At 43.0% G+C, this 27,844-nt stretch overlaps 1 protein-coding gene across 1 annotated transcript in view; it reads right to left on the reverse strand.

Moving 5' to 3' along the window:
• Positions 1 to 12,708, reverse strand: part of PAH (phenylalanine hydroxylase) — a 56,454-nt gene extending 43,746 nt beyond the window's left edge. The window contains exons 1-2 of the mRNA XM_066263033.1: positions 12,551 to 12,708; positions 4,993 to 5,100 (exon numbers count right to left, since the gene is read on the reverse strand). Of these exons, the coding sequence (XP_066119130.1) occupies positions 4,993 to 5,100; positions 12,551 to 12,610 (168 nt within the window). The 5' untranslated portion in view covers positions 12,611 to 12,708. The remainder of the gene's footprint in view (positions 1 to 4,992; positions 5,101 to 12,550) is intronic.
• Positions 12,709 to 27,844: the final 15,136 nt, after the last annotated feature.

Consider the following 27,844-nt stretch of genomic DNA (forward strand, 5'->3'; position numbering starts at 1 on the left):
CTTGCTTCATCTAAACTTCTGCGTCTTCATCAATTAAATGATGCTAATGGATCATACCGATTATTTCAGAGCTCTGTATAACTGCTGATGTGCCTGTTTCCTTCCCTAGAGGATGCACAGTAAGGTGATTGGAGGGAGGGCAGTAGAGGGGAAGAGACCTCTTTTGTGAGACTTCCCCAAGGAACCTGCTTCTAATTTTTTTTTTTCATTTATCCGAAGCTGGAAACGGGGAGGCAGTCAGACAGACTCCCGCATGTGCCCGACCGGGATCCACCCAGCACGCCCACCAGGGGGCGATGCTCTGCCCCTCTGGGGTGTCGCTCTGTTGTGTCCAGAGCCATTCTAGTGCCTGAGGCAGAGGCCACTGAGCCATCCCCAGTGCCCGGGCCATCTTTGCTCCAATGGAGCCTTGGCTGCGGGAGGGGAAGAGAGAGACAGAGAGGAAGGAGAGGGGGAGGGTTGGAGAAGCAAATGGGCGCCTCTCCTGTGTGCCCTGGCCGGGAATCGAACCCGGGACTCCTGCACGCCAGGCCGACGCTCTACCACTGAGCCAACCGGCCAGGGCTCCTGCTTCTACTTTTATAGCCCATGACTAAACCCTTTGCAGTAAAGATTCCCAGGGAACTATTTTTTTTTTAAAAGAAGGCATGAGATGTGAAATAAAACAGACTGAAAATTAGAGATCTATGGAAAATGTTTATGTAATTGTATAGAGAATTGGCAGAACATATTATTGAACACGGTGGAAAATTTGCAGGTTAGCAGATACAGGGTTTAGTATATTTCTTATCATTTGACCCCAACTTACTAAAAGATCTGCTTCTTTGACCTCACCACCCACACAACACATGCTTACAACACCTCTGTATCTCCATTAGACACATAAAGCTTGTATTGCATCTTGATGTTGTTACTAGGTGAGATCTACAAAGCCACAAGCACATTGGCAAGCAACGTGGTCTCTTAATGGGATGAGGAGTTTGGTGCTAATACTCTAAGGAAAAGATGGGCTCACAGGAAGGGAATGAAACCTATTCATACTAGAAGAAATATGCCCTCTCCTGCAGACCTTACTTTTTTTTCTTTAAGGAGTTAGGATGCCTTGCACATGCTCCTGGTGTATAGGGGCTAAGAAAGCTTCCAAGGCATGAAATACACATAGTTAAAGCTGCTCTTCAGAATCTAACTTGAACAATTTGTATGAACAAGTATATATCTCAAAAGCATTGCATTCAGAAAAAAAACACACACTAAGCAATTCTTACTAAACGTTGAATATGTAACTTGTGCGCATTTATTTAATCTTTAGAGCTACCCTTTGAAACAGACACTATTATTATTATTATTCCCATTTTACCAATAAGGAACTGAAGCATAGAGAAATCAGCAGCTCTCCCAAAGTCACAACACAGTCTCCCCAGAGTCCATCCATGCTCTTGACAACTCTATTGAACCAAATCAGAGTTTGCAGAACAATGTGGATAGCATGGTACCTCTCAATAACCATCTAGCTTTCTAAAGGACTAGAAGGAAACATACTAAACTGATAATAATGTTGCCTTGGTCAGAAAATTTGCAAAATGACTGGATTGAGGGGAGATCAGAAAGGATTATAGCTGTATCAGGAATGTTCTATATTTTTTAAGGAACAATATATTCGTTGGTAATTTTGGAAATCATAACCATACATGAAATAAATGAAAGTAAATATGATAACAGTAGTTTCTTGTGGATGGTGGCATTATAGACAAGTTATTTTTCTTGTATTTTGATGCGTTTTTCAATTTGACAAAAAAGAAAGAATACCTGGTAATGGATCCTCCTCCCCCCAGAGAATGGGAGGAGGGGGCCAGAATATTTTTACTTCTAAAAAGCTCCAGAGGTGCTGCAGATGTGCAGGGGCTGGAGGATCAGAGAGAACTCATGGCCTTTAAAACCCAAAATGCAAAGTTTAGTCACATCTCCACCACATGTTAGCTGTGTGGTTGTCTCATGAAATGATGGTTTTCTCATTTACAAATTGGAGAAATACCTTCTTCACAAAGTTGGAAGAGCTCCAAATCAAGCATCATCTATGCTTGGCTTCTCACCTAATGTGGTTCCACAAGTATTAGAATGGTATTTTCCTCCTTGCCTTGGCACTTTGAATAATTATAACTTAATTCTGCATTTTCCCAGGCTCGTAATAAGGGCAGAAGTCGTGTTGACCTATATAATGTTTAAGGCAGCTTCTGAAATACATCTGTGGAAAAAAAATCAATACATACTAACCCAACCCTTTCTCCAGTCACCCAGTACAATAACATCTCTTTCCTCCTCTGTAAATGGGCGTTAACACCACTTTTTGACCAGGGCAATTGAGATTTTTGAATAACGCTTTAAAAAGTTCACCCAGCACACAATATAATACTTAGATGATGTACTATGGAATTGTATACTTGAAACTTATGTAATGTTAGTAACCAATGTCACTCCAATAAATTTAATTTTAAAAAGTTTACCTAGAGAACACACATGCACACACATACTCCCTGGGTACATTTAATCCAATCCAGGTAATTTAGTTACTTGTGGTCTATTAAGTTGAAAATATCCTTTTAATTTATTATTATTTACTTTATAAATTCTGAGGCCTGGCCTCTCAAGGGGAAAATGCTGATGAACCAGATAATTAAAAGGCTACATTGTTATGAAGGACCATTTTACAGGTGTATTATTTCTCATAAACAGTTTGCATTCAAAAGCACTCTGCCTCTCTTTTCTGCTAGTTACTTGCTCCCACTCAAGCAGTTCCCCACCCCCCCCCACCCCTTTTTGGATAGCCATGTTTAATTTTTTTTTTAAACAAACTATTTTTAGATCAATTTTAGATTTACAGAAAAATGGAGAGAACAGTACAGAAATCTTCACCCAGTTTTCCCTATTATTAACCGTTAGGTCACCAAAAGAGGGATGCACAAAGCCTAACAGGTTTTATAATAAATTTATTTATGCATCTGTAAACAGATGGGCTGAGACCCTAGTGGTGCTAGCCCTGAGTGTCCGGGGATTCAAGCCTTTATTGGGTTACTGAGCAAAGCTAGCCAGGGCTCAGCCTTGTCTGGGAACCCCGTTGGCAGGGTGATGCTTGATTACTAGGCAACAGAATGTTTAGATAAGTGATGGGAAGAGAGCTACCGAAACTACCTTGGAGCCAAATCACTTAAAGTTTTTCCTGGCTAATTAAGGTTGTGATAAGGGGCCCTGGACCCTGAACCTAATGTTAACATCTTATATTGATGGTGAAACATCAATAAATCAAAATTAATTCATTATCGTAAACTAAACACACTATTATATTTGAATTTCTTTAGTTTATATCTAATGTCATTTTTCCTATTCTAGGATCCCATTCAGAACCATATTACATTTAGTCACTATGTCCTTTAAGGTAGTGTCCTCAACCTTTTTTGGGCCACGGACCGGTTTAATGTCAGAAAATATTTTCACAGACCGGCCTTTAGGGTGGGATGGATAAATGTATTACGTGACCGAGACAAGCATCAAGAGTGAGTCTTAGACAGATGTAACAGAGGGAATCTGGTCATTTTTTAAAAATAAAACATCGTTCAGACTTAAATATAAATAAAACGGAAATAATGTAAGTTATTTATTCTTTCTCTGCGGACTGATACCAAATGGCCCACAGACCAGTACCGGTCTGAGGCCCGGGGGTTGGGGACCACTGCTTTAAGGCTCCTCTTGGCTATGACAGTTTCTCAGCTATGCCCTGTTTTTGATGACCTTGACAGTTTTAAGGAGTATGGATCTGGTATTTTGTATAATGTCCCTTAACTGGAATTTGTCACATGTTTTTCTCATAGTTAGACCAAGGTTACGGGTTTTAGGGGGAAGAAGGCCACAGAGGTGGAGTGCCATTGTTACCACATCATCTCTAAGAGACATACTATCTATGTGACCTCGAACACCTGGCTGTGCTACCGTTTGTTGGGTTCTCCACTGAAAGGTTACTCTTCCCTCTCCTATTCATATTGTTTTCTTTGGAAGAAAGCCACTCAGTGCCACCCACACTCAAGAAGAAGGGAGTTATGCTCTCCTTTTTGGAGTATGAAATATATACTTAAAATATTTGGAATCATTCCATATGGGAGATTTGTCTCTTCTTCATTTATTTATGTAATGTCACCTGATTTCAATTTATTAAAGAACGCCGGGTAAAAAATAATTGGTTCAAAAATACTCTTCTTAAAATCCAGGGCAAGAGAATGAAAGAAAAATCTAATTACCTTTGTTTTTAGTTTTTTAGATTTTTATTTATTTATTTATTTTAGAGAAAGAGAGAGAGAGAGACAGAGACAGAGACAGAGAGAGAGAGAGAGAGAAGGGAGGGAGGAGCAGGAAGCATCAACTCCCATATGTGCCTTGACCAAGAAAGCCCGGGGTTTTGAACCAGTGACCTCAGTGTTCCAGGTCGATGCTTTTACCCACTGCGCCACCGCAGGTCAGGCTAATTACCTTTGTTTATATTTAAATTTAATATCATTCTCAACTGAATGCTTAATCTATAAAAATCTGGATCTGTAGAGGATATATAAGATGACTGACCCGATGTTCCCTGCCTGAAGAAACCATCCTCAGGGCCAGACATCAATGTATACCCTTAAGTCAAATAAGTGCCGCAGTTGAAAATAAAAACTGTTTGGAGAATATCGAGAAGATTGTAATTAATTCAGGAAAAGTTTCATTAAAAAAGTCCGAGGTCAGCGTTGGTTTCCTGGGTGTGCAGCCAAGCATTCTGAATGAGTCTGATTACAAATGTAGAAACCAAAGCTCAGAGAGAATGAGACTTAACAGAGGTCACACAGTTGGTTAATGTTAGAGCCTAAGCTGAAAATAAAGTCTTCCAGTTCTAGATTCTATGTTCCCTGCATAGAAAATGACACAGGTGTCAGCTATGCTACTATCCAAGGCAGAAACAAATAAAGCTCTTACCTCAAATAAGCGCAAGACTTTGGCCAGGGCGCCAACTTCTTCTTTGAGTGAGAAAATCAGTGATATGGTATCACTTTGATCATAGTTGTTTTCAATATAGCTTGTTTCCTACAGGATTAAACACACTTGGTTAAAATGTTTTCCATGATTTAGCAATATGATCATGTGAAAATGATAAGGGGAACTCAAGAGTTTAAATTTTAGCTTGAGTAGTGGTGGCTTTGGTTATAGTCAATAGGCATAACAGCTAATGCTAGTAAAAAGCTTTGTTCCAGGAACTGGGATACCAGCACAGGCCAACATGACTTTGTGAGACCTGTGAGTGATCCACTTTTGTGCCCCAGGGGACTACAAGCAAAGCCTTTGGGCTAGAAGGATGAAACACCTTCTGATTATGATCTAATTAACTTTGACTATGATCTGATTATCTACCTACCCTTTTTCCCCCTTATAAAAAGATCGTCTGGGGATAGGGAGTTGAAATGATTTGGAAATGTAACCCCTGTCTCCCCAGGCTGCTGCCCATAAAGATTCAATCCTTGTCTCTACCTTTTTGGCTGCATTGGTGACAGGCAGCACAAACTCCGATATATTTTGGTTTCAAAACTCCCAGAGAAGAGGTCATCAGGAACTCTTTCTTCTAGTTTAGCCTTGGAATACAATGAGCTACATAAATTCTATACAAGAGTATATGGATAGCATGGTGGGGAAGAAGTAAGTCAAGGGAGGTAATAGTTTCAATAATGCTTTGTAAAGCTAGTGGCCACGGCCACCATCACAGCTACCTGGCCCATGCGCGTTCACATTAGATTAGGACAGATGGTAAAGAACAATGGAGCCAAAAACTGGTGGGCCATCAGCTTTAATTCTAGCTTGCACCGGCGGGCACGAAATACACACAGTGGGAAAACACTTCCCTTTCCATTCAGGGCTCCCAAAGCCACTGACTTATCTGAGTTTCCTAGAATCAAAGGTTTCTAGCTCACCAGCCTTATTCACCTCTGTTTCCCATCTCCTTCTCTCTACACAAACTCTGCATAAACTGGCTTCTTCTTCAGCACTCCGCCATCTTGGCTGCTTCTCCTCCCCTCCATGTGGCCTTTATCTGCTCTTCCTTCTGCTGCTCTCCTCTAATTCTAATCTCAGGAACCAAGAGAGAGCAAACTCCCAGTCTGCTCCATTTTATAGTGTAGAAATCAAAACCTTTAATCCAATATACAAACAAGGAAGTGTCTGACACAAAGTCACTTAGGGTAGGAAAGGCTTAGTTTTAAAACTAAGCCTTAGGGTATAACAACCCTGCCTGCTTACAGCCTTTCTCCCACACCCAATGCAAACTCTAAGCGAGCAAACATATATATCACATTTACAAACTTATTTGACCAACATGCTCCTAGGTCAGATTTCAACTTTAGGAAGCTTCAGGTATTCACTGATATCACCAGTCACACTACAGATCCAATACCTTTTAATGAGCACCTACCAAGTGCCAGGCTCTGAGGCACAAAGATGAATAAGCTCAAGATTTGGCCTAATAGACACACAACAAACCAAATAACTAAAAAAAGGTCTTTAGAGGAGGTTCAAAAAGTGTCCCATGAAAACATTGGAAAATATGGGGTGGAATGTCCTAAAAATAGAACACACATAGACTTTGAGTCTGAATATGTGGGTTGGGACTCTCTCAGGTGGACTACTTTGGGCAAACCATTTAGCCTCAATAGTTTCCTTATCTGTAAAATCATGCTAATAATAAGCCCTGGTTAAATAGTATTCAGTTGATGAAAGAAGAAAGATATAAAATACATAGGTTTTTTAAATGATTGATTGATTGGTTTTAGAAAGACAGAGAGGAAGAGAGAGAGAGAGAGAAGCATTCACTTGTTGTTTCACTTAGTTGTACATTCATTGGTTGCTTCCCTGTATGTGCCCTGACTAGGAATCAAACTTGCAACCTTGTTGTTTCGGGACAATGCTCCAACCAACTGAGCTAATCATACAGGACCTAATCATTAAATAGTTTAAACAGAATATTAAGAGGAGTCCATAAAAATGATAAAAATATTTTAAATACACAAGAATGACTTCTTGGCTTTTGGCAAAGATCTCAGGGAAGCACTAACTTATTCTTGTATATTGGGCTCTTGGCTATCCAATTGCAGAAAAATAGTTACAAAATACTTAAAAGTACACAAACAACCCATTGGAATGTGGATGTCTTAAATAAAACAGCAAAGAAGGTCAAGGATCTAACACCTTCTCCATGTACATGACAGCAAATTAAGGTGAAATTAGGGTTGGCACTCCAAAAAGAGTTCGCTAAATTTTTAAAACATTTTTAAACTAAGTTTTATAATAATATATAAAGTTCCATGTGTGCCCACAAATAAACAGCAAGGGAAGAAAAAAAATGTAGAAAATCATCCACTTACACGTAAGTCAAAGAAAGTAGTGGAATGGGTACTATACCAACTATCTCAATGAGAAGGCTATGTTGGGTAGGTTCTATCAGTAACTTGGCATAATAAGCTCTGCATAAACACTGATGACCCTTAGGACAAAATTCTCTTAATTCAGATTTTTCCAGAACCTCACCTGAAACAGAGGTGTGGGGAAAGAACCTAAATTATCAGCTAGTGTGATTAGAGGAGATTCAAATAAATTAGAAGGCTGAACTGTTATATCCCTATGTGGGCCATGATGTAATCTTTCTAAAAAACTTTTAATCCATCGTTTATTAGGAGCCTATAATGTTGCAGGCATTATAAATACTTGATTTGAATGCACTTATTTAAGGTGACCAACTTTTTTACAATGAAAAGGAGGACAAAAATAAATTGAAGAAAACAATATTGTAAATAAAAGAAACATTTTATTCACTGCAACATAATACATTATAATATGATAAATGCATAATAAAAACATTTGTAATATTTTTGTATTGTAATTATGTTTACATGCCTATTAATTTTTAGTAATAATTGTAAGAAAAAAGGTACTCATTTTGATACAAATACATCACATCACACACAATGGATCGACTCTGCATTGATCGAATATGGACATTTACAGATTAGCCTTCCAATATCAAAAAGGAAGACATGTAGAAGGACACTTTTTGAGGGAGGACAGAACTTACAAAAGAAAGACTGTCCTCCCTAAAGGAGGACAATTGGTCACTTCAACTTATTTAATTTTTGTAACAATCTAAGAAGTAGGTTTTATTCCTTTCCAAGTGCCTTGTTTTACCGATGACAATCTTAAGCCTTAGTGAAGTTAAGTAACTCACCCATAGTTCTGCAGTGGAACCAGAACAGAAACCCTGGCCATTTGGTCCCAGAATACTGTCTATGAATCAGGACTTCTTGCAGACTCTACCCTGTCTTCTCCCTCTTTTAAACCCTGTCAAAGTTATGCAGATGAGTTTCTGACATCAGCCTTCTTCTTCCTATTACAGAACACTGAGCCCTTGGCCTTTTCTGGTTTCCTTTAAATGACAAAGGATTTCCCTGTTTCTAATTCCCTTGGCAACATTCTCTCATCCTGTTGGCCTCCAAGAAAAGTAACTTATTCCAGATACATCTCCACAGGTGTCACCTCTCAATTCAGACACGAAAGCATCATGCTCAAAACTCCGTTGCCACTCCCCATTTCTGTGCATGGCCAGCCAATCGCCAAGTCCAATTTGACCCTCTGCAGACATGGCTAGCAGGGTCAGGTCCTGCTTTTCTTCCTACTACCACCACACTAATCCAGCTCTTAGTGACCCTCATGTCCTTCTACTCAGAGTTTTTCAGAGGCTCCCATGGCCAGGAGGATCAAATACCTCCTTCTGATATTCAAGAGTCTCCTGAGGCCCACCCGCAGGAACCTCTACCCCAGTTAATTGGTCTCCTTGCCCTTTCAACTTCTCACTGGAGTAAATGCAAGGCACCCCTCTTTCTCCCTCTTTCAAATAACTCACCCTTCCTCAAAAAGCCCTCTTGGATTTTCATTCTCTCAGAAACAAACCCTCTTTTGTGTCTGCATTCCTTTGGCTTCTGATGCCCACATAGAACTTGACAATAATTGACTCACAGAGCTAGACTTGGATTTAGAGTTCATCTAGTTCAAACCCTCATTTTTCAGATGGAGACACTATTAGCCCAAGAAAGTGACTTGCCAGAGGTTGCACAGGTAGTGGTGTAGGTCAGGAACTCAGGCTCCTAATTATCAGTCATTCTATACAATTCCTTCTGCAATGCACATAAGGTCCACACTCAAGGGTAGGTTTCGTGCAAAGTGAGGGCTTTTCTCTGGTCTCATCACCAGTAAGTTAGGATCACTCCTTACCCACGCCGCTGGCCTTTTACTTTCCCCATTCTCCATGCACACTTTCTAACTCAGGGTTTCTCAGTGCGTGTGTTTTGGATCTCTACTTCAAAATCACTTGGTGAGTCCTTTTCAAATGCAGATTCCTGGGCTCCTCCCAAACCAATCAAATCAGATGATCTGAGGGAGGACCTTAGAATCTGCATTTTAAAAAGCATCCCTGATGATTTTTAACCATGGAATATATTAAAACCACCCACAAAAATGTACAGTCTATTTTTTAACTGACTTTTCTCAAATATGTTTATAAATTCACATTACTGTATGATAAGTCAATAACTCTTTAGTGTTAGTAATATTAATCATAGCATTTGCCATTAACTGAGTACCCACTATGTGTCAGAAGTCATGCTTGGTACATTTCACAGTTATTAAACATCATCATTGGCAGCATCTAGCACTGTTCTAAGAGTTAGCATGTCTAGCAGAGCCCCACGAAGAGGGCGCTGTAGTTTTGTAAATGAGGAAATAGACTCAGCCAGGATAAGTCCAAGGACACCCAGGTCATAAGGCGCAGTCTAGACTGGAACTTGGTTCCAGCAATTCCAAAGTACTGATTCTGCGTCACATTGGCAGAATCAACCTGAACTACAGTTCCCCTTTGCAAAGCCTTTAAATCAAAGGAAGCTCAAAAAGTTTGTGAAATGGTGTGGCCTTGAGTGGACACTGATTTCAACATTACTATATTGACCCAGTATGTGCAAATTCCCTACCAGAATATATTTTCATTGGCTCATAATTTGTTCCTTATTTGTTTTCAATACATATGTGAGTTGACTTAGAAACATAGGTACCTCCAGGATGGGTAAAGACAGAGGAGAGTCACTCAGAAACTAAGGAGGAGGAAATAGGGCAGGGAGAAAGAACTTTACTAGGAACCAGGAAGGAAAGTATTTTGATCATTGAGTAATACATTTAACAATAGAAATGTATTGTGTTTGGTTGCTTCTAACAAATACATTCATTATCTTGGGAAAAGAGCTCTTTTCTAAATTACAAGCAATGATACTCTTTAGCAAAGATATTCCAAGAGCATTGCATTTCAATCTTAGCACTTTTGGGGGGTAGGAGGGAAGACATAGTAGGAGGTGTCTATTTGCCTGTATGGTTAAATACAAATATCTACAGTGTAAGACAACTGAAAGCAAGATGCAAACATCCCACCATGGACACACTATACTTCTGTATTACAGCGTTTATCCACAGGAGAAAGCAGTGAGGTAGAGGAGTCTGCCGGAGGTCAGAGGCAGATTTGGTTTGGAACCCTGCCTTTGCCATTCGCAGCTGTGATTTCCGAGTTCCCCTGATCTTTTATTTCCATCCACTGCTCTGGTTTCTTTACAACACTTCTCTCTACATGAAATTATATGCTCATTTGGTTAATTTGTTTTATTGTCTGTCACCTACGGTAGAATGTATGTTTCTCCAGGGCAGAAACTCTGCTGTGTCTGATACATGGTAGGCGTTCAATAAGTCCTTCTTGGGTGAACAAATGAGTCCACATGCCTTGCAGGATTGTTGTGCTTGTTGCACATGCACAGCGCTCGCCTTCCAGCCTGCATCAGAATCTCTCCCCAGCTGTGCTCTTCATCTGAGCTGGGAGCTTCACAAAGGCATAAACCGTGTCCCTTTTGCAGACTGTCAGAGCTGGACGGGATCCTTAAGTTTATTTTAGCTCAAACCCTCCCACACCACACACTTTAACAGATACCAAGTGGAGCCTCTCCTCACCCCAGGAAGGTTGCTTTCCCAATACATAGCTCAAGTAACCCAAAAGTGAGTGCCAAGTCTCCTGACTTCAGGCCCAACCTGGTTCCATAACGAAGCGACAGAAGTCACTGGGCCTGACTCAGTGCTTGTGCCTCCTGCCAATGTTCCAGACACATTTTGCTGAGCAAATAACTCAGTTCCAGCTACTGGCATTTCCCTATGCTCCAGGAATAGCTCTAAGAGATCTGTAGACATTATTTCATGTCATTCTCATACCAATCCTAGGATGTGGGTATTTTTTATTTCAGTTTTTCTAATGAATAAAGCTGAGGCGCTGCAAAGTTAAACGCCCTGCTTTCCACACACAGGAAGTTGCAGGGTATGCCATCAACCTTGCTCTTTACCCCTAGTCATCAAGAGTGACAATTTGTGGCTCTCAATCTTCTTCTAAGTGCTTTATAAATAAAGATTTATGCTCCATGGTTCCCTAATCAGATCACTGCCCCTAGCTTACTCCCATGGTGAGGGGGCCCCATGGCCAGCAACACAGAAACTAAATGATGACAATGTCAGAGTCTGTTCTGGGGTCTGACACCCATACCACCCCTCCTCAATCCCAAGTTCTCCCGTCTCCCAAGCATCACATACCACTTTTAAAAACAACCTTCCAAAGGGTTAAAAAAAAATTTCAGTTCAAAGTTCTGCAATTTCTCTAGTAATATGAACACATTCTCTCCAGCCTTCCTGATTTCTATATGGTTCTCCCTCATCCTACAGACGACAGGGGCCTGCAGAGTGACACACGTTATCTCCTTGCGCTAGGCTTTAGTGCTGAACGGTAGAGCCCAGGAGTGTGGTAAGTCAATTAAAGAATGTATTCTGCAATTGTTCACCTCTAGGGAAAGGAGACAAATCCCAGAGAATGGTACACACCCCAGGCATTACCCCCAAGTTACATTTAGGGTTCTCTCGGAGTCCAAATCTAAGGCTAACTCTTGTTCATTTTCCTCTCTTTAATTTTCTCCTTCCCCGGCTCTGAATGAATGTGAGACTTTCTTCATGCCAAAGGTAAAAAGAGGATGCAATTTCTCACAATTTTGTCATTTCGATACATGGCTGAGAGCATTTTATGAACTCCACGGAAGAGCAGATCTAGAAGAATCCGCATCTCCCATTCCAGATCGGTAAGGACCAGCCCCTTCAATGTCTAGATGAGAAAGCAGGCAACAAAAGGTGACACACAGCTATCTGGTGTCAGCCCTAGAAGCCAGATCCGCAATTCCTAAAGCAAGACAGGACCCATGTCCTTCCCGGACACGGTGTTGAGGACCTGTGTTATCTGATGACTTTCCGGACAATTTCACATCTTCAAGTGGATTCAGACCTCGTGGTGAACTTTTGGAAGTAGGAAACACCAACATCCCTCGGACCTCTCTCCACTCGCGGTCAAACTCCCCTCCCTGCGCAGCTGGCTCACCAGATTAAAGTCGGAGAGTTTCCTGGTCAAACCCCGGCTCGGCAGGACCACAGCCGACATGCTGGCTCCCCGCGAGTGAGGTCTCTAGCTGTAGGCTCTCAGTCACAGGCAGGTCTGCCAGCAGCACGTGGTGCTGAGGTTTTTAACTTGCCCTTAGGGAGGAGAGGACAGGTGGCCAAGGTGTCTCCTGCCGCGTCCCGGGCCACAGCAACGCCCCCTGTGGGCGTTGTTCTAACGCAGGGAGAGCAGGTCGCCGCCAGGGGCGGGGAGGGTGTGGCGGAGCCCGGGAGGCCAGGCTTGGGGGGCCGCCCTTGCCCTCCGTGGAGGAAGCAGCCTCCCCAGCGCCGGGCAGCTGTGGGCTGGTGCTGAGACAGATGTGGCGGTTCCAGGATTCTCAGAAGCGTAGGAAGCAGCTTCTTTGCACTTGAGTAAACTGTGACCTCCTGGTGATACGAAATAATCCTTTCTCTCCCAGCACCCCCTCCCCTCCGCCCACAGAAGCGGAGCCAGATCCTTAATTTAGAGTTTTGTGTGTGTATCCTTTTGATGAAGCACTAAGAAACTGCCTTTCTGGGCTTTGACTTCATAAAAGTGCATACAATGTGATGCTGTGAAGAATGAACGTAGGTGCTGAAGAGCAGAGGTAAGAGAGGGAGCCCTGGACTGAAACCCAGCCACGTGCCCTGCAGCTCTTCACCTGACTGCTGGGAGCACTCTGAGGAGCAGGCAGGGTGTTTTAAGAATATCAATAAAAAGATTAGTGAGGGAATGCATTAAGCAATCAGTACAGTTCTTGCCATACAGTTAAACATTTAGTAAATGTAAGATGTTGTTGAAAAGTATGTCACTGAGCATAATGCTGATCAGGTTCATCCATGCTGACACAAAGAGGAAGATTTCCTCCTTTTTCGTGGTCAAATGGTATTCCATTGTATGTATGCTCAGAAACATTGTTATCCACTCATCTACTAGTGGACACTTGGGCTGCTGCCAAATCTTGGCTATTGTAAATAACGCTGCAGTAAACATAGGGGTGTATATATTCTTTCAAATAAATGTTTTGAGTCTCTTCAGATGTATGCCCAGAAGCAGAATTGGTGGGTCCTAACGCAGTTCTATTTTTAATTTTTTGAGGTAACTCCATACTGCTAAGTGAAATAAGCCAGCCAGAGGACAAGTGCCATAAGATTTTATCCATATGTGGAATCTAAGGAACAAAATGAACTAACAAACAAAATAGAAACAGACTCACAGATACAGAGAACAGGCTGACAGCTGTCAGAGGGGATGGGGTTGTGGGGTTGAGTGAAAAGGTGAAGAAGAGATTAGAGCACAAAGAAAAGAAAAAGAAGTGACACAGACAACAGCATGGTGCTGACCAGAAGGGAAGGAGATGGGGACCTAGAAGAGGGTATGGGGGGATAAATGGAGAGGAAGGAGACTTGACTTGGGGTGGTGAGCACACAATAAAAGAAAATATATATAAGAGAACACTGCAAAGTCAGAGGTTTAGGATGGATATAAAAATCAGGGACATCAAGGTTTTGAGTGGCTGTCTAATATTTACCCAGGAGGGGGTAAAGTACTGAGCAAAAACAAGCCAATAATAGAGGTTGCTAAAAATCCACCCTTTCCCCTCCCATAATTCTTTGACAGAATGACCAAGGTCTGCCAAAAGAAGGGAAAACAAATATCAGATTTGAGATTCAAACCAAATGAATTTCACCACTAATTAACCATGTAGCTCTAGTCAAGTCCATGCCTCAGGTTTTTTTTTTTTTTTTTTTTTTGTCTTTAAAATGGTGTTTTTAAGGGTTGTTGTTTAGAATTTCTTGGGCCTCTCTAATGTGTAGGTTTTCTACTACCTGCTAAGAATACAGACATGATGAAGTATCATTTCCGTCCAAGAGTCCTTGGTGTCTGATTAATACATATTTCTTACAGTAAATTGGATACTCAGTGTTGTTGAGCATGAAGGGCAAGACCTTGACTTCCACACTCAGGATAATCTGTATTCTCTCTCTGATTCCAGTATTTTTCTAGTGTGGTAAGTACAAAATGAAGAGATTTTGTCAATCCCAGCATTGCCTTACAAACACCATTTCTTCCCTTGATGCTGCTGATATACTAAGGAAAGAAATGCATGTGGCCAGCAGCAGTACAAAAAGTGTGCAATGAGATAGCAAGCAAACACAGCTACTTATTTTCCAGCACACTGTATGTTAGACACTGTGCCCAGCTCTCCATAAGCATGATTGCGTATTTCCTGCTCAACAATCCTAAGAACTATGCATCTCCACTTTATAGATAAGGAAACTGAGGCCCACAAAGTATAAATAAGCAATCCAAAGTCACACCACATTTCACTTTGTTCCAAGTTTTGGCTCTTAAATACTCGTTCTTTCCTTTTTGAAATAGTTATCTTTTTAAAGGACAAAATAATGTCACTTTTCTCTCTTCATACCAGCTAAAAATGAAATTTTTAATCCCATTTCACATGAAAAAATATGCTTAGTTGTCCGTTACCTCAGAGAAAGACACTAACAGCTTCTTTCTAAATGTTTCATTCTGGTTTTTAAAAAAAGGGGAAAAAAGGAATATATTTATATGTATTTATACACTAAAATAAACACTCCCCTGAGATTGTTTGTAACATGAATTTTGTAGATGATTTTCAAAGTCTCTTGTTATTTAATTTGGATGAAATACCATGAATAGTTATTACTGATGAGGGTGGTGCTGGGTCCTAAGAAAATTGTACTGACAGTGTAAGTTGCGAAGAAACTTTCAAGAGTTCAGCCCGGAAGCTACTGAGATAACGTCAATGGCCACAAAAGGTGGACACTATGTCGCAAGATGTGCAGTTGTGAACCTGATAAACTTGAAGCTGACCTTCACTCATTGGGAAGCTGAAGATTTCCCAACCACTGCTGGTTATCAGTCCATTTCATTTAACCTTATATGTAGAGGGTTGAGTTAATCATAACCTATGAGCGCATGGCACATAAAATCTCCAAGGGCCTACGCTTGTTTCATTTATTTATTCTCTTTTATCTTCATTTCTTGCTCCCATTCCCTTCCACCAGAGACAATGTCCCTAATATATTTACTATTCAGCCTTGGATTTTTAAAAAAAATTTATTTATTGATATTAGAGGGGAGAGAGAGAGAGAAAGAAGGGGGCAGAGCAGGAAGCATCAACTCATAGTAGTTGCTTCTCCTTTGTGCCTTGACTGGGCAAACCTAGGGTTTCCAACAGACAACCTCAACATTGCAGGTCAACGCTCTATCCACCGCACCAGCACAGGCCAGGCTAGCCTCGGGTATTTAAAATGCGTGGACATCTTGGTGCACGTATGTATTTTTCATGGATAAATAGTGTAGTACAGATTTATTATATAGAGCTACTATAGATTTCACAGTTTCTAACTTTTTTCTTTCAACCTTGTTCTTAGAGTCTTGCCATGCTTCTAACTATACAACTAGTTCTTTGCTTTTTTTTTTTTACTGATGGAGAGTATTCTGTAGTGTGTATCCAACAATTTGAAGTCTCCATTCCCTAGTCATGGATACCTAGGCTGCCTCTAACTTTTCACCACCTGCAAACAGTGCTGATATGAACATCTTATCCTTGTCCCTTTATAAACAACCTGTGTGAGAAATTAACATTCTTAACATACTGTTAGAGTAGCAACTAAACCTATAGCTTTCAAACAATTTGAGATATTTCCTGAAATATATAACTAGGTTCATGCATTTATAGTAAGTACTCAATTCATATTACTTTAATCATAAATGTAGAAAAATATGCACAAAAGTGTTCAGGACAACATTATTCAAAAAAGTTTAGACAAAAATAAAATCTTCAGCAATAGGTGAATAATTAAATTAATTACAGTTCATTCACATAATAGATGCAGATGGAAAAGTTATTTTTAAGTCACAGAAAGTATCATATCTTAAGTGCACACAATTAAACTAGTAAAGAAAAGTAATATGTAAAATCTTGTATTTCCCATTGTGCAAATATGTCAAGAGGCATACAACAATAACAAAGAAGGAGAAAGAGGCATGTTCTCTAGACAGTGGGGTTAGAAGAATGATTATCTTTTGTCATCTTTTACTTTTCCATTTAAACTATGCAAGAAAGGAGCACTGAAAAAGAAACCTTGCTGGAGAATTTGCACAAAGCCATGCTTGAGTTGTATTAGACACAAATGGACTATTCCTCAGCCTTATTTTCTCCATCTTATTCTCTCTGGGAAGAAAAAAGAATATTTATTCAGCACTCAAATATTTATTGAGTACCAGGTATATTGCAGAAGTTGTCTTATTTAATCTTTCATACATTTTAATGAGATATAATTTTAGTATTCCCTTTGAGTGAATGAGAAATCTGAAATAGCGTGGTCTTGTGGGAGCAGAGGCAAAGACTTGGGAGAGGGATGTTAGGGTTGGGAAAAATACCCATCATCCTTTCCCTCTGGCTCTTGAGAGAGCACAGAGCCCTCTCCTGAAGGAGACAGTGGTGCGAATACCCATGTCTACTCGGAGGCCCCTGGATCCTGCAGAGCTTTGGCAGGTTTGAGCATTTGAAAGCTAGGTTCTACAGTCATTAGTCATCTAGGTGGCTGCAGTCACTACTTGTTGAGGTTGTAAAAAGGAATTGGTTTCTATATGGTGGGTGAGGGGAGAAACAGGTCAAAGATGACTCATAAGCTATGGAATAGATGGAGACAGGGCCATTCTCAGAGCTAGCTCAATCTCTGCCCTTGAAGGACCAAAGGCATCCATCAAAGTGCCTCTTAGCACTCACTAGCACATGGCCCCTGTTCCTCCCATTGTGCTTCTTCTCACACAATTGTAAAAATACACATGGAGAGTTCTGACAAGTTAATAACACTTATTGTATGACACCATCAGTATCAGCTAGAATTAATATTAAGTACCTGTTGTATACTGCTGTATACCAGGCTCTGTGTGTTCCTTAGAGAGAAGACCTCAAGGTTGGGAAGATACACATAAAGATCACTGCTGATCTTGAACAGTCAATGCCAGGTGGTAAATCAGGGGGACATACCCTGAGAGGTGGATAGTTTTTCTAATTGTTTTTTGTATTTTTTAGAAGTGAGAAGCAGGGGGGAGGCAGACAGACCGACTCCCGCATGCACTTGACCTAGATCCACCCAGCATGCCCACCAGGGGGCGATGCTCAGCCCCTCTGGGGCGTTGCTCCGCTGCAATTGGAGCCATTCTAGCACCTGAGGTGGAGGCCATGGAGCCATCCTCAGCACCCAGGCCAACGTTGCTCAAATGAAGCCTTGGCTGTGGGAAGGAAAGAGAGAGATAGAGAGAAAGTAGAGGGAGAAAGGTGGAGAAGCAGATGGGCGTTTCTCCTGTGTACCCTGGTCAAGAATCAAACCTAAGACTTCCACACACCGGGCCAATGCTCTACTGCTGAGCCAACAGGCCAGGGCCTTTTCTAATTTTTTTAAATTCTTCATTAAAAGCTTTCTGCATGCCACTTTCTATATCACAGATACATACATCTTACACCATCAAAGCAGCTTTGGTTCCACCAAGTCTATCTACTTCATCAACAAGTGTTTATTGAGCACCTGCCTTGTTCCAGACACCACGTTAAATGCTGGGCATGCAAAATTAGGCAAAACAGAATCACTACTATTATGAGACTTCAAGGGCAGTGGGTTATTATCCTAAGAAAATGAAAGGCCACTGAAAGATTTTTAATAGAATAGCAATAGGGTATGTCACATTTTGAAAAGATCGCTTTGCCTGGGTTGTAATATAAAGCACAATTTCTTCATACTTTGATATCTCTTATATTGAGCATGTCATCTGGCTAGATCATTCTGGAGGCAGTGAGGAGAAAATATTTGAGAGAGATGAAACTTGAAGCAGGAGGATCAGGTGGGAGACTATTAAAACAGGACAATGATATGAACAATAGGCAGGAGGGAAATGATTTACACATACATATTATACATATCTAAATATGTGTGTATTACGTATATATTAAGACTTGATTGTGAAGAGGTATGAGAGACAGAGAGAGTGTAAGATAAGTCCCAGGATTTTGTTTTGAGAATGTAGGTGGATGATGCCAAACACAAAGAAGGTAAAGAGTTGAGGGGTTGAGGGAGTCAAAACAAATGAGCCCAGTTTCAAACATGTCACACTTACTACACCAATGCAACACCCCAGTAAGGATACTGATCATACACTTTGAGTTTCCAAGTAGAGGTCCAGACTAGAAATAAGAATTTGAGAATCACTAGCAAAAAAATTAGAAACTAAAGCCTAAAGATATGTGTCATGGGTGACTTTTTTCAGGAAATGGGAAACTAAAAACTAATACTGAGAATTATCTTAGGGATAAGAATCATGGTAGCCAATGGAGAAGGGAGCATCAGGAAGAGATGCACAGACAGCACTGTCAAAGCCATTGTGGCAACCAATAAGGCAGGACCTAACAGAGCTGTCACTTGTAACAAAACAGAGTCACTGATGAATGTGTTAGTCTGGATTCTTCAAAGACACAGAGTCAATAGGAGATAACTTTATCTATCTATCTATCTATCTATCTATCTATCTATCTATCTATCTATCTATCTTTCTATCTACCTACTTTCTTACTTATCTATCTATTGTGAAACTAGAAGAATTGGCAGCCCTGGCCGGTTGGCTCAGTGGTAGAGCATCGGCCTGGCGTGCGGAAGTCCCGGGTTTGATTCCCAGCCAGGGCACACAGGAGAGGCGTCCATCTGCTTCTCCACCCCTCCCCCTCTCCTTCCTCTCTGTCTCTCTCTTCCCCTCCCGCAGCCGAGGCTCCATTGGAGCAAAAGATGGCCCGGGCGCTGGGGATGGCTCTGTGGCAGGGGTCCCCAAACTTTTTACACAGGGGGCCAGTTCACTGTCCCTCAGACCGTTGGAGGGCTGGACTATAAAAAAACTATGAACAAATCCCTATGCACACTGCACAAATCTTATTTTAAAGTAAAAAAACAAAATGGGAGCAAATACAATATTTAAAATAAAGAACAAGTAAATTTAAATGAACAAACTGACCAGTATTTCAATGGGAACTATGCTCCTCTCACTGACCATCAATGAAAGAGGTGCCCCTTCCGGAAGTGCAACGGGGGCCGCATGTGGCCCGCAGGCCGTAGTTTGGGGACCCCTGCTCTGTGGCCTCTGCCCCAGGCGCTAGAATGGCTCTGATTGCAGCAGAGCCACGCCCCAGATGGGCACAGCATCGCCCCCTGGTGGGCATGCCGGGTAGATCCCGGTCGGGCACATGCGAGAGTCTGTCTGACTGCCTCCCTGTTTCCAGCTTCAGAAAAAAAAAAAAAAGAATTGGCTCAAGTGGTTACAACTGAAAAGTCCCAAAATCTTCAGTCAGCAAGCTGGTGACCCCAGAGAGTGAATGGTGTAGTTCCAGTCTGAGTCTAAGTCTGAAGATAAGAGCAGACCAATGTCCCAGCTTGAAGACAATCAGAGAGAAAGAGTGTATGAATTCTCTCTTACTCATCTTTTTGGATCTATTCTGACCTTCAATGGATTGAATGAGGCCAACCCACATTGAGGAAGTCAATATAATCAACACAGTCTACAAATCAACTGTTAACTGACCAGAACACCCTCGGAGATACATGTGTGTGTGGGAGGGGGGGGGGTGTTAAACATTTGACTGAGTGAAAGTTGTCATTAGACCAAAGAATTAGTTGCCTGTTTTTTTAGGATGAGAAGGAAAGTAGTTTATAGATTATAGGTTTATGAAATAATCAGTCACAGGTTTCAGACTGCATTTTAGGGAGAGATCAGGTCAGAAAGAAATGGGACTTGGGAAAGGAAGTTAAAGAGAGGTACAGAAGAAATGAAAATGAAAAGGAATCACAATGGAGGATAGAAAGTTAAATTTTCCAAGGTGGGGCTGTTCTGGGTACAGAAAAAGCTCAAGATGTAATTCCAGCTGAGTTGTTCCCATTTCCCTTTTCTTTTCACTACAAATTTCTAACCATCCACCTTCAAAGACCATCTCTGTCATAACTCACCAATTCCCTTTGCTCTCTTTTGAGGCTATCAGGACATCCCTTTATCTTAAAAAAGTATATTTACGGTACTAGTGTAACTTCTGTATCAGAAAACATTTGTTATTTATAGGTCTGTGTAATTTCTTCTTCACAGATCTTATCACCCCAAATACAGTACCTCTGAGTACTAGTTCTTTAATTCCAGTGGACAAAAAGGAGGACTACTCTAGAGCTTGTTTAAAAGGCAGATTGGCCAGATTTCGATATGGTGGGCCTGGGATGAAGCTTCAGAATCTGAATACTGAAAATCACCTCATATATTTCTAATTTGGGTTACTTTGGGGGATGTGATACATGCAGCACGGTGCTCTGAGGTTGAATGAATTATATGGAGTAGAATTAGTTGAATCAACTTGTGGTAGCATTAGATTTTTACATAACGCCTGCTGCAGTTTGAAGAACCACCGGAAGGTGGCGAACGACTCACACGACCCGCAGAGGAGAATTGTGGAGCATTTCTGACCTCCAAATCTCAAAATCAGAACTGTTCAGACAAGTTTTTAATTTGGGCAATCTTGTTTCCCTAGCTAAGCCGTTAGAGAAAGTAGTGAGTTTCTTCCACTCGTACGTGAACTCCAGTGAGTCAATGGCCCACCTCTTAATCTGGTCCCACGGGCTGAAACCATGGCCGACCTCCTGATGCTACCTTTTGGCCAAAATCCTGGCACTAACAACTTCGGGTTTACCTTGTGAAGCTGTAGATAAAGTAATTTACCCCCTAAAGATCCTTGATGGGGATGTAGGCGGGAGGGGAAGAAAACAGAAGATATATGCTCAAAGAGGAGAGCCGGTGCCACAAGATGGTCATATGGTTGTGTCTGTATTGACTTTATAGTCAGAGCTAGAGAGGAAGCATCTTACTCAGCCCCTCATTTTGTAGACAGAGAGCTTGAGAGAGTGTGAGCAGTTTGTTCAGAGACATATAGTTAGAAAATTCTAGAACATGGAGTCTGTCTCAACTTCAAGTGACCTGCCTTTTCAGTGCACCTTAGTCTAACAGCTGTTAAAAGTGTGTGTGTGTGTGTGTGTGTGTGTGTTCATTAGTGTTTGCTGTTGAATTGTCATATAGGAGAAGCTTAAAGATGATCATCTGGTTGGGGAAGAGGAGCTAGATGACCTTAGGTTGTATTTGCATAACAAGTCTACCTTTTTTTTTTTAATCTAGATTGTGTATTTTTTTATTTGGGGTAACCTGGCAGATGCGGGGGGGGGGGGGGGGGGGGGGGGAGGGGGGAAGTCCAAGGACTAATGAAGGCAGAGGAAGGACTACACACTCTCGCCAGACTGCGTTAACAGGCCTTCCTCTCTTAGACACTTCCTTTTCTGCCTACTAAACTGCAAGTTTATCTAAGGCAATGACTGTCCTATCTCAGGTTATGTTCAAAAGTTTTTGGTGACTCAATGAGGATATCAACCTTGATCATTTTACATCTAACTGATATTTTCTGACATCTTAGATCAGCAACTTTCAACTTTTTTTTTTTTATCTCATGGTACACATTAACTACTAAAATTCTGCAGCACACCAAAAAAATTTTTTTTTGGCAGATCTCACAAAAATATAAGTATATTTTTAACTCATTCCCACCGGACGGCTACTGTTGTGTTGGCTTTCGTGTTTTCTTGTTTGTTTGTTTGTTTGTTTTTGACAGTCTAAGGGAAAAAAGATCAATGCCCCTGAATAGTCAGGTATTGCATGTGTTTAAAATTCTTGCAGCACACCGGGTTAAAATCGCTGTTTTAGATAGATGGCATATACCTTCTTTTATGTACTCAGTACACACGCACAGTGTTTACTGTGTGCAAAGCATTTTACAAATATGAATTCAGTTCATTTGTGTTTTCTTCCTGTTTCTTTAAGATTCCATATCAGTGAACATCCATGTATCATCGAGCACTTTCTTCCTCCCCCTACTCTTTCTCCTAAACACTGGCCCCTGACAGCGGTGCCGACCGGGTCTGGGAAGGTGAGGCGGGGTGGAGGACGGAAGAGTTCACTGGACGACCTAGGGCGCAGTTTCCCAGGCCGTCGGCGTGCGCTGCAGGCTGCTGCCTCTGAACTCGGTCCGAGCGCACGTCGTCCCGGGCCGGAGGGGCGGTCGTGCGGGTCTGCGGGAGGTGCGGAGAGAGCGCGCCGCCGCCGGGCTGCGTCCCCCGGCCGGAGGGGCGGTCGTGCGGGTCTGCGGGAGGTGCGGAGAGAGCGCGCCGCCGCCGGGCTGCGTCCCCCGGCCGGAGGGGCGGTCGTGCGGGTCTGCGGGAGGTGCGGAGAGAGCGCGCCGCCGCCGGGGGCGTCACAGGCCGGAGCGTTCCCGGGCCGGGCCGCCAGGAGTCGGGCTGCGCTCGGACTTCGGGGACGTGATGATGGACACAGGACACGTGGCTGCACAATGGGGACACACGACTGACCTCAGTCACTTCGGCAAACTGCCCTTGCTTTCGGGAGGCGGCAGGAGCGCTTCTGGAGCTTCTGGGTCTCGGTGCTTCGGCTCGTCGCCCGCCCCAGAGGGCAGCTCCGTGGCCCGTGGCGCACAGGGAGCACCCAAGGGCGCGAAGGGGCGCCGGGGCTCTCAGGGGCCCCTGACTCTGAGTGTCAGTGGTTTCCCGAGAACGGGAGCCGCAGTGCGCTTCCCACTAAGGAAGGCACGCGAACCGTCCGGGCGCTGAGACTGGCCAGGGCGTCCCCGCAGGTCACACGTAGGCACCCGAGGACGCGGGGACGTCGCGGGGCGGCAGGCAGGGAGGTAGACTGAGGGTCGGAAAGGTGTGCAGTGTGTGTGCGCCGTGTGTGGCGGGAGCTGGAGGGATATGAAGGGACGAAAATCCAAAGGACTTGGGAGAAGGGAGTTGGGGACGCACGAATTTGAGAAGGAGCAATCATGTTAGGGAAAAATAGCAGAGTTGTTTTTTTTTTTCTTCCCTCCTATATGCAAACTGTCACTTCGGGTTAGCTTGAGCCCTTATCTGGCTCATTAGCATGAGCTGTGGCTAACGCGCTTAACCCCTCTAATTATTTATTATGCCGTCACGGAGCGAGTCGCAACCCGGGGCGCCCTTGCGAGGACTGGCAGAGGAGGACACAGCGCGGGGGCCGGGGCGCAGCGCCCAGGGTGGCGGCGCGCTGCCAGGGAGAGACCCTTCCGCCGGGAGCCGCGCAGGCCTGCTCCTCGGGCGCCGGTGCAGAAAGGCCCTCTCCCTCGGATTCACCTCCAGGGAGGCGGCGCGCACTCCTCTCTGTGTCTACAGTAGTGCCCGTCTTCTCTATTGCCAGCTCCGAAGTTGGAGCAAAGGGGAAAGGACTTCTGCAAAAACGCCAAAATAGAAGGCAGACAAGGAGCTGGAGACTTGAGCTGGGTGATAGGCCGAGGGCACCATCCAGAAGGACCTGGGGGAAATCTAAAGGTTGTCTCCCCCCCCCCCCCCCCTCTTTCCCACCCTCACGTCGCGTCCCAAGAAAGTTCCTAAAGTGGAGGAACCGCGCTGGGCTGAAAACCGGCCACTCACGTCCACGGTGCTATTCAGAAAACAGTTTCCAAATAAGTTAACCTCTGCAGGGTGTTTTTCCCTCTCCCCTTCTAATTGTCCCCCCCTTCCCCCTCCTTCTCTTCATTCAGGGCTGTTTTATGTTCCTCTGCGTTGTGCCAACTATTTTATCTTTATTCCTTCTCTTTCTCTCTGGCCATTCATTTCTTTTTTTGTGTGTGTGGCTCCTCGGGCTGATGTGGGGCTCCTTACCACCCACTGCACGCTCGCTCCTGTAGTTGAGGTGTTTCTATACAAACTCGAGCGTCCAGTTGTCATATTAATTATTACACTGAGTAATGACTGAAATGGTCAAAATAAGGGAAGACTCGAGAGCGCTTTTTCTTGCTGCTCCAAAGATTTAGCAAAGAAGCCGTGCAACAAAGCACTAATTGGTCCCCAGAAACACTCGGACAAGGCATGGAAGATAGGTTTCATAGAACCCTGCGATTGTGAAGGGGGGAAAGCGCTGAATGGACTCCACGCTTCTTTTCTAAACTCTCTTGTGAGCAAAAAAAAATGGACCTCTGTTTGAATACTGCCCTGATCCTTGAATACTATACCCAGCAGAGAAAAAAATGCACCATTTATTGTAAGTTTTTTTTTCTTCTCCAGCTATTCATGGGTTCTCTGTGAAGAATCAGCTGGTTTTGTTTACCGTGAAAGACCTTTACTTTATTTTCATTCTTGGAGGAGGTGGAGGGGGGGGGGAGGGAAGGAGAGCCATGTGCCTAGACAGAGAGGAGCTGGCCTACTGTAACAAAATAGAGTGTAACAAATCCTACAAAAGTTTAGAATGTATTGATTCTTTGGAGAGCTATATAGATTAACGACTTTCTTTATGCTTATCCAAGGAAGGTATTTAATCATAATGTAAATGGAGCTTTAGAAAAAATAAAGACCTAGCGTTACTTCTCCTTATTTGGAGAACTTCAAAAGGATTGGTGAGGGTGGTTGCAAATTAACCCCCTCCCTCCACCCCAACCTCCCCTCCCTAACCCAAAAGCCGCACTAAAATAATAGTTTGTGCTTTTTTGTTTTGTTTTGTTTTCCAGGGTTCTTTTTTTTTTTTTTTTTTTTTTTTTCAGGCTTATTGAAAAAAGCAAATAGATTTGTTAGAAGCCTAGATTCCTTAATGCAGGTGCAGGCCTGACTGCTGTGACCAAGATGCTGAGCCAAATCTGTGTTTGTCCTATTCTGCCCTTTGAACGGGCCATCCCAGGCTGCTCAGACTTAACTCAGGCTGGGTAGCCGCTGTTTCTGAAGTTACCTTGGGAAGGGCGTGCTGGATGGAGACAGTAGATCATGCGGTAATGTATTTTTCATCTCCCTGGCTAGGACAGTGTCAGGCACAGGCTTAGAGCAGTATGCACCCCAGGGCAAAGGCCCTGTGTTACAGCTACTGGAACCCAAATCTCTGAATGGCTGGCACACTCACTTTTCTAGAAGCACTGGTAGATTCTGAGGCTTAGCACTCACCAAAATTGAGGGCTGCATTAAAATTCTTGTGTCTACTCAAAAAACCTAAGGCCTGTGCTCCTCTTTGTACTCTCCTTGCCTTTTATTCAGGATCCACCATATATATAATTTTACTAAGTGATTCATTCAATGGAAACCTTAGTTTCACTTTTAATATTAATTCCCCTTGCTCCAAAGAAAAAACACAAAGGGAACTTTTTTAAAAGAGATGAGGTATATCTCTTTTCCACCGAGAGAACTTTCACAATTCTGGAATGTGAGAACACTGTGATTAGAAATTAAAGTAGCAGGAGACTCAGGACACCAGAGTTTCAGGTCTCCAGGGCAACAATCCTTAAGCATTGCTAAGAAAGCCATCTCACCATTTAGATCCTGATGTTGAATGCGAATAAGTTTTCATCTAAGTTGTAGTCCATCTCCAGGTCTCCCTAAATAGAAGAGGGGCCTGTAGGTGTAAAAACTAAGGCTATTACTGTATTGCAAGAGAAAGAGAGACCTTCCCATATTTCTAGGATGTTTATATTCTGGGTGATATATAAAGAAGTCAGTGTCCGGGCTCCCCCACAAGAATGACAGTCCCTGATATGTATGGAGGGAGTATGTAAATTCACAAACAGCATCAGGTTTAATTCTCCTGCCAGCTTTGCCAGATAAGCAGAGGGAGCACCAGTGCTCCATTAGGAGTGAAGGCAATCAGTATTCCTTTTTGTGAATTATTTTTCTCCCCCACATTTAGATAAATGGAACCTTGAGTGTCCTGGTCAAGTAAATCCTGGGTCTTGCTCAGAGTCCGGCCCACTGGCAGCAAGGGAGGTCAGAACCCGCAGCTCTGCTGAAGCTCCTTCCATGAGTCAACATGAAGCATGTCTGTATTTCATCTTACTTTTTACTGTTTATTTTAAAAACTTGGTTGCTATCCCCCATCATCTTGATTTGTGAGCATCACCACCATTCTTCATAAATGACAGGAATTACCCACTCCCGATGCTGGGATGGTAAAACAGATGGCACTGGATCTCTGATGGCCATAGCAACTATCAGAATGTGGTCCCCAGAAGCTAAGAGCTGAGCCTCTACCGCCTATAAACCCTTTACTGGATGGGATGTGTGAACAGCAGCAGGACTTCTTGTTTTTAAAGACAATTCTTATTAATCCTTTCCTATTTAGACCTGATTTGGAGTGCTCCACATACATCCCCTTGAAATCTCACAGAAGTTGGAAGTAGATGTTATAGGTATGGGCGTGGCAGATGAGGAAACTGAGACCCAGAGTGAGGCTGTCTGCTCATGGTCACACTGCTGTTTAAGTAACAGAACCTGGTGTCAAATCAAGTCCATCTGCTTTACCTCTCCTCTCCCCGAAGTTCTGGAGTTCCTTGGCCTAAGAGAATCTGTGGCAATTCTCTCAGGTGTGTATGTGGCGTGGGGTGTCATACTTTAGGTCACAGGATCCGAGGCAGGATTCTTATTGGCTCTTGAGCCTCAGTTCTTTGCTCCAAAAGGCAGAGGCTTAAATCTCCCAGAAGAGATTCTAGACCTTCGGTCAGGTTAGAGGACAAGGTGGATGCAACAATATTGGGCTGGGATGTCAGTGGGGAACATTCTTTATATTTATTTACTCCAGCCGGAGGTAGAGAATGTCTGGGTTCTTGGAGAGCTTTGCAAACATGTAAGGAAGTACGTGTTAGGATGAGGGAGCCGGGAGAGTGCGGGAGGAATTTTGTATGGGAGCTGGAGCGGGGAGAATAGGGACACGTGTTCTGGTGGTTTTGACCTGAAGGATCCCAGCTCCCGCTGTCTTTCCTCCTGGGCAGAGGCCAACATGTAGGGCTGCTACAATGCATGGCTTCATTGGTTGGCGCTTCTATTTGAGCACATGTTTCACGGCGTGTGTGTGTGTGTGTGTGTGTGTGTGTGTGTGTGTGTGTTGTGGTGATGGTGATGGTTGAGAATAGGCTCTGTTCCTTTTTTTTTTTTAACAGGGACAGAGAGAGAGTCAGAGAGAGGGATAGACAGGGACAGACAGACAGGAATGGAGAGAGATGAGAAGCATCAATCATCAGTTTTTCGTCGAGACACCTTAGTTATTCATTGATTGCTTTCTCATATGTGCCTTGACCGTGGGCCTTCAGCAGACCGAGTAACCCCTTGCTCGAGCCAGTGACCTTGGGTCCAAGCTGGT

The sequence above is a fragment of the Saccopteryx bilineata genome, chromosome 1, assembly GCF_036850765.1.
Source record: "Saccopteryx bilineata isolate mSacBil1 chromosome 1, mSacBil1_pri_phased_curated, whole genome shotgun sequence".
Taxonomy (NCBI): domain Eukaryota; kingdom Metazoa; phylum Chordata; class Mammalia; order Chiroptera; family Emballonuridae; genus Saccopteryx; species Saccopteryx bilineata.